Source organism: Acomys minous (assembly GCF_964271855.1).
Source record: "Acomys minous genome assembly, chromosome: 7".
Lineage (NCBI taxonomy): Eukaryota > Metazoa > Chordata > Mammalia > Rodentia > Muridae > Acomys > Acomys minous.
Window position 1 is genome coordinate 5,944,884 of NC_140488.1, and position 7,993 is coordinate 5,952,876.

At 43.6% G+C, this 7,993-nt stretch overlaps 1 protein-coding gene across 1 annotated transcript; it reads right to left on the reverse strand.

Annotated features, from left to right (window-relative positions):
• Positions 1-3,141: 3,141 nt before the first annotated feature.
• On the reverse strand, positions 3,142-7,736 carry LOC311601936 (uncharacterized protein; the record flags this gene model as incomplete). Its single annotated transcript, XM_084789696.1, has 6 exons — positions 3,142-3,283; positions 5,069-5,237; positions 5,683-5,771; positions 5,868-5,990; positions 6,654-6,752; positions 7,347-7,736. 6 exons carry the CDS (start codon positions 7,734-7,736, stop codon positions 3,185-3,187), a joined length of 969 nt encoding a protein of 322 aa, XP_084645822.1. The 3' UTR covers positions 3,142-3,184.
• Positions 7,737-7,993: the final 257 nt, after the last annotated feature.

The following is a 7,993-nucleotide window of genomic DNA, read 5'->3' on the forward strand; positions in this document are numbered from 1 at the left end:
GTGGATGGTTGTAAACTTCCCTCAACAGTTTTACAAGAGCAGCTGGCTCAGGCCTGACCAATGGTACTCTGTGGTGCTGTGCATCCCCTCACCTGCGGTCGGGGTCTTTCAGCTTGAACCTGAATGCATGGCCAGGACACTGTGAGCAGGAGGCTCAGCCCAGAATGGGACCCTAAGTCTGAAAGCCTTGGAATCCACTTGAAGGGACGGAAATAAGGAAACTCTGGAGCAGAGTTTGTGCCCTTTGCCCTCTTGCGGCTGTGGTCTCCCGCCTGGAGGGTCTCAAGCAGTGCTGGGCCTGTCCCACCTCCTGCCACCCACTCTTCCACCTTCTTCCTGAGTGTGGAGGCAGGCAGGTGGCAAGCTCTGTGCTGCTCCTCCTGGGCCCTCCCCTTCTTGCCATTAGGCTTTGAGCTCAGTGAGGGGGCCCAGGTCACATGCCCTGTGTGCCCTGAAACTCCACTGACATTGATGCTCTGCTGTTTCTCAACAACATGCCTGGCAGTGGGGTTTTGCTTAAGGACAGGCCATGCAAACCTGGGGTTTGGTGCTCCTGTGCCTGTATGCGCAGTTTGAGAGTCTAGGGTCGCAGAGGGGAAGTGGCACTCACTGGATAGGATGGAGGCTTCTAGAGAAAGGCCCCCACAAGGTCTTGCCTACAGAAGTGGCCATGCCTGAGGGAACACAGAGGAGGGAGTGTCCCCTTGCCCTATTCAGGTGTCACAACTGTGTGAGTTGACATCAGCATAGAGGCAGTCAGTTCTCTGATTGTCCTGCCTGCTGACTCACTTTGAGGTCACTGCCTCCAGTACCAACCTTAACTTCAGCTGAGAAGCACTTACAAAAGAGACCATGCTGCCCCTTTTGGTCAACAAATTCTGGACTCTTAGGTCCAAAGTCATCTAGTTCCCCTTAACCAAAAGGAACCGCTTCCCTTCTGTCAGGCAAAATGGGCAGATAGCTGTGTCTGATGTCTCTGAGCACAACAAAACTCATGCCGGCTTCCTGGCTATTTCAGTATAACACCTGTCTGCTTAAATGACAGAGAGTTACAAAAAGAAAAAAAAACCAAACACACACACACACACATACACACACACACACACACACACGCACACGCACACTCACACACACACACACACAGGAAGGATTGCTAAGCATGGTTGCTGGGATCTCATTGAATGGCTTACTTTGTGATTATCAAATTTTACCTGGGTAAACCAATCTTTATTTTCTTTCATAGATAAGGTTTCTTTCTTTTTCTTCTCTCTCTCTCTCTCTCTCTCTCTCTCTCTCTCTCTCTCTCTCTCTCCCTCTCCCTCTCTCTTTCTCCCTCTTCCTTCTTTTTTTTCTTTTTTCCAAAGATAAGCTTCATCTGTGTACCCTTGTCTGTCGTAGATCCACATTTTAGACCTGGCTGGCCTCTAACTCAACTATATCTGCCTGCCTCTGCCTCCCTTAGTTCTGAGATCACAGGCTTGCATCATGACACCTGGCTCTAAAATCACTTTTTATTGTTACATAAAAAGGTACCACTACCCTTAATCCCAGCACTCACTTAGGTGATGCCAAAGCAGGTGGAACTCTGTGAGGTCAACACCTGCCTGGTCTACAGAGTGAGTTCCAGGGAAACCAGGCCTAAAACAGAGAAACCCTGTCTTGAAATAAGAAAAGGCATCTTTTTGAGTCAATTTCCACACACCCAAAGTTCCTATGTGATCTAGGGGCTATCTGGAAAGAGCTATCACCTCAGGCATATGAGAGTTCCTGGGTTTCCAGACAGGTCAGAACACTGGATTTATGCGAAGGCTCTGAGAAACCTTCAAGACAATAATACAAAGACTCTGAGATAATGATCACTGAGCAAAGGCAGCTTCACAGCTTAGCTGCTGTCACTCCAGATTCAGGCTAGATACAATGGGTCTGCTAAATTCTTCTGCGCACTAGCCCTATTTTTGTGACCCCGATTCCTAGAAGGTAGGTCTCTAGGAGCCCTGACTCAGAGACCCATGGCCAGAAATGTACAGCTTCACCCCATCTAATTGTTATGGTGTGACTAACTGCATTCTGGCTCCTCTTAGCTCTCCAGAAGTGTGAGGAGGGCAGGTCTCTGTCCTTGGGTCTGCAATTTCTCATCATCAGGCCATGTTTGCTGTGCCCAGAACTCTCAGCAGCCTACATGGTTGTGTGGAGCTGAAAGCTCACTCTGTACTCACCAGGCTGCAGCTGAGACACCAGAACCAAGTTTCAGATCCCAAAGCACATACTAGAAGCCCATACCTAGGAGAGAGGAGGAGTATATAGTCCAAAATGGACTTCTCCTCACTTGGGGAGGACAGTGTGACCACTGTCGGCTCAGTGGAGCCGGGGTGGGATTGTGCTGAGAAGGCAGATAAGTAAAGGCCCTGTCAGCTCACTCTCACAGTGCAGACTCCAAAGGGAAGGCAACATTGATACACCATTGGCTTGCAGAACATGGCCCACTCCAGCCATTGGAGTCTGTAAGTGTAGAAAACAGGCCAATGTGGCAGGAATAGGTACTGCATGAAATGTTTCTCTCTAGAACATAGGCTCTTCATCAGGACATAAGTGTGGGTCTACCAAGTCAGTAATATTCCTAGGATTTCAAAGTCAGCCTCACAGACACAAGACTTGCAGTACAATATAGTGTTTATTAAGCAAAGACATACCCTTTTTTGAACAGATATTACTTCTCAAATTGGTTGTCTGGAATACAGGTTACAAAGTGGCATAGGACCACAGAAGACATATATGAATAAATCAAGATTAAGGCCGGAGATTTTGGGGAAAGGGCATGATGCAACAATATTTGTCTGCATTTCAAACCTCTGTGGCATTTCTTATTTTGGCAAAAACATTAGTACCCTAGAATTATGCCCATTGAAGGCAGCTTGCCCCAGCAAAAGCACAGATGTATATACATATACTTGAAAAAGTGTGGGGCAAACAGATGGAAATGAATAGTGGTTATCACACACTAATCTGGATGTAATAGTTTGCTTTTGCAGCTTACTTTCCATTAAACTCATTATGTTTAATAAACAACTAAAAACTAAATTTGTGACTAAAGAAAATAACCCACCCACCCTCTCACATCAAGGGACTCTTGTATGCCCCTTTCCCACATAGACCATGGACTTAGGTCTTCTGCCTCATCTTCCCCTTAGGGGTGAGGATTGATGGTGTTCTCTTCAGTCAGAAAATATGCAGAATTATCTTGACCAGGCTGCCTGGTCTCTCTCAGGTAATCAGAAGAGGCATGCTGCAAAGAAAAAAAAAAAGAGGGAGAGTGGTAAATTGAAATATTCTCTGGTGATTTCAAGCCAGTGAGCCACTGACAAGGATCTTTGCATTATTGGTTTACAAGGTACTAGCAGAGGGGAGAGAGAGAGAGAGAGAGAGAGAGAGAGAGAGAGAGAGAGAGAGAGAGAGAGAGAGAGAGAGAGAGAAAGAAAGGGCTTGGAAAGTTAGGATTCCTGTACTATTCTTCCTTCCAAATGCCTCTTGTCTTAATGGCAGTTCTGAGAACCCAAAACTTCCCTTTAGTCTGCAGCATCTGTGTCTGGCCCTCCACTCCCCAGGTTTTGTGAAATCAGACCTAGCCAAAGTCTCAACTTTAGCCTTGGATTGAAGTCATTTCCACATTTACACAGTGGAAGTAAAGGTGTCAGCTCCCACCAGGAAGTGGAGGAGGACAAGCACAAAGGCAGTGTTATAGGTATCAGTTGTAGAACTCTTTTTTGACTCTATTGAAGTGATACAGGACCCAGTAAGTGGAACCAAATGGGGTGAATGAGGAAAATAGATTCAGGAGGAGTTGGGTTTCAAGCAGATAGCTGAAGATCAGGACAGGAGTGAGCAGAAAGGAAAGAGCCCAGTCAGAGTCATATGTCCACAGGATGAAACTCCTGCCCTCCTGCCCTTCCTACTCTAACTCTTTCCCAATGAGCTATCTGAAACCCTACGTTCACTGCCTGGACGATTAAATCAATTTTGTGACAACTCTGATTCTTAGAGTTCCACTCAAGAACATCATTGTATTGGTAATGGGCACGAAAAGAGCTACCTTTTGGAGTCTACTTTGCTAGTGAGCCCGTCAGACCATTTGCCAATTTTAATCTCGGTATGAGATCACAGGGATTCAATTTCTGGTGACTCTGATGGTTCACTTGGTCAAGGCATGTATATGAAAATGTTACACATTTACTTATCTAGAATTTCTAAGCATTTAAAATGAAAATACTTTTGATGTCTTGCTTCTTTGCCAGATTGAATGTTTCTGCTCCTTATAAGGCTAGCTGGGACATTACATGAAGAGCTAAATCTGCTGGGTTATTTTTATCAGGACCAGTTTTATTCTGCAAGAATAGCCCCTAAAGATGGTCCCCAAGGTCTGTCTGCCCTGTCTAACATAAGGCAACTCCATAAATAAATGCTAAGTACACTCACTCAGCAAAGGGAATTTTAAGGAAAATTTTCAATATGATGAGACCTATCCAAGGTAGGTTCTAGACTGTATTGCAGTATTGCAAAATGGATAATCTCAGTAAGGAATCTGGATTCAGTGTTGAGCTTGGCACTAAAGTGAGGTGTGGCTGGGGAAGACTGAAAGTCAGACTGTATTTAGGAATCATTTATGCAGCTCAGTCATACAAGGATCCTTGTAGCTGTTATTACTGCAATAAAACCCAATGGTTTTACTCAGCAGTGAGTTCTACCATCACATGTGTGACTTCCTTCACATTGATAATGCTTTCAACTCTGCATATCAAATAGAGAACATATTGCTGGGGCATTCTCCTTATGAAGAAGAGTCCCAGATCAAAAGAAAAAAGCTATAGGGCATTTCAACTCTATCATACAGATTCCCTCTTAGACTGTAGAGCCACAAGTTCACCTATACTAAACAAAGTTGGTCTGTAATGTGGCCCATGGCATTATTTCATAACTGCATGAAATTTCCTGAGTCCCCCAGGCCAGGAATTTTTGATTAATGACCTTCAGTTATTTTTGATTTATGACTTTCAGATGATTGAGAAGCACCTACATGTGACAGTGTTGGTGGGTCCTGTGGCCTTGCTGATGAGTACTGTGATTCCACTGGTGGGTAACCTGCTGTTGCCAATGGCTGACATGGCACTGTCATTGTTTGATGTGACCTTGTTGATGGGTGAGGCCGAAGTAGAGGAGTACAATCAGCAGGATCTCCCCTATGTCTGTAAGAAATTTGGAGCTGTTACACAGGTCAAAGAATGATGGCTAATATGGAGTTCTCCATGTTACCTGTAAAAGCTCATCCAGGTTTATGTTATTGGCTTCTCACAGCAAGTAGCAAACATCTTACATCTACTTCCCTGGTTTTCATGTCCCATGCCTTCTTTCCAGAGAAGCTGAAGAATGGACATGAAACTCGGGAGTTAGTTATGGTCAATAAACACTTCTCTACAAACACCCTGTGCAAAGAGTCTGAACTTGAGGAATAAAGCCAATGATTTCAAGGGTTGGATGGGAAATCTCTGCATTTGAGGCTGTCTTGTCTAAGCCTTCTGTGTGGAAGATCTTCCATTTTATTAATAGATGCTGAGATAGGCACTATACAGGCAGGAACAAGGGAAAAAAGCATTGGCCTCCACCCTTCTCCCCCGTCAGTCTGTCTCTTACCTATTTGTCTGATTTTGTGGATGCTCAGAATTGTCATTTCCATAGGAATTAATGGGGCCTCTCCCCACGTCATTAATAGCAGTCACCATCTACAGAAAACCAACAGCGTTATTGTAAAAAAAAAAAAAATACAGGGATACCATACATGAACTTATTGACATCTTAGGCTCTGGCTGCTCCTGTACCTGTTCTCGTGGCCGACATGCCCGATTCGCTTGTCCTTGTCCAGTTTGTGGCGGGTCATACAAGCCGCGAAGCATCTCAATACGCTGGGCCAACTCATATATACATTGTTCTCGTTCTCTGTCCTGCAGATATTGACGTGTCAAAAACGAACATGATAGTAACTTTTTATAGACAATTCAAAGACTTTAATCCAGCCGACTGGGACTTAAGTGTAGCACAAAGAATTGAAAGCGAGGAGCTTTTAAAGGCAAAAAAGAAAACCAAAAACAAACAAACAAAAAACACACCCGACAGCTGCAAGGGGGAGCTAAGATAAGCAGTTAGCTGAAGTTGAGGGTTGCATAAGCAGGCAGTTTAACAGAAGATAAGTTAGTTGGGGCATCTTGACCTTAGGTTCCTAGAATAAGACTGGTTAATTTATAAAAGTAACTTGATGTTTGATAAAGCACCCCCCCCAGAAATGAAATGTACATTTAAATGAATCCCAAACTAATGGAAGTCTGGTCTCTATATGCAGACAGGGCTATGGGGACTACTGACTGCTTTGGTAGCACATTAGTCACAGACATGCCTCTGAGTCACAGATTTCTGAACATCCAAAACACCTGCACAAGCAAGTGTATAGCATTTAGCTTGTATCGAGGTCTCCCTAGCATAGATATGTTTAATTCTCTGGAGCAACTCAGCTGCAGTCTATGGGGTAGGCTGAGTTGAATAAACAAAGCCAATCAGACTTCCTATACAAATGAAATGTCCTTTCAGTTATAAACTTAAACTTTCCATACCTCTTCTTCATCAAAGGTTCTGGTTATGGTCAAATCATAGACTTGTGTCCTTATTTGTGGGGTGTTGAGTAGGGCAACCCTTTGCCGCAAAAGTGGATTCTGGAATTGAAAAGATCTCATTGGTTGCATTTGTAAGGACACAAAATTACTTGCAGTTAGTCCATGCCTTTCCTTAATACACTAAACACATGTGAACATGGAAAAGGAGCGCTCAACAAGCCCACAGGGAACCTTAGATATCTAGAAGCTAAGATCTGGCTGGGCTCTCCTCAGCTCCTGTACACAGGCAGATTGAAGATCCGCTATTGATTGTTTTAAGAATTTAAGACTGTATCCACACTGAGAGTTTAATTATTCGTATAAATTTCCTTCTAAATAGTTCAAGGAAATTTCACGGTACTCCAAAAATCCATGTAAGGCAAGAAGGCCTTTCAAAAACACGTCCTTGTATATTTAACGAGATGAGAAGAAAGGGGGTGTGATTTGCCTTAGAGAACATCCAACCTGTCTGTTTTTAAGGGTTCAATAGATTTTCTTGTGTGTCTGAAAAGCTAGGACATTACAAACAGTGATATATATTTTTGAAAAGTAAAGATCATGCTTTCTATAAAGTAAACCTGAACAAACAGAGTGAATTTAAGCTTAACATTGTTAGAGGTTAAAAAAATGTACTTGAAAGACTTTGAGATGTACCTCAGTTACTCCAGAGGCTGACTGATCTATGTGCACTGTGGGTTCCACTACTGCCACTGGGCGCACATGCTGTGTGATTGTGTTTGGGTTTGTTGAGGCTGTCTCTGCTGCCTTTTGATGTCCTTGGCCTTGGTCTACAATGGTTTCTAGGGTCTTAACATTTTTCTTGTCTTCAGTGTTTTCTGTTATTTGACAGTAATATTCATATGATGAGGAGCTACAAAGTACAATCATTTCATCGATATTCTGTTCCTTAGAATTGGAGGTCTTTGCCTCTTCCAATGATTTATTCTCATCCTCATCACTGCTGCCTTCTTGTTCTGGGGAGGCTTCTTCTTCCTGGCTGTCATTTAAAAGGATCTCTGGAGGCACTTCTAATTCCATGTCCATGTTGTTTGAATCTGTCGTACACTTCTGTCTAGAACCTGAGGAAGGAACAACCATAGAGGAGATTGGGACTAAAACAATAAAATGTGCCATCGTTATATAACAGGACATTGTGGTTTAATCTCATGTTTAAGGATGAGATATGCTTGGAGAGATGGCTCAGAAGATAAGAGCACTGTCTGCTCCTCCCGATGTCCTGAGTTCAATTCTCAGCAACCATATAGTGGCTCACACCCATCTGTACTGTAATTTGATGCCCT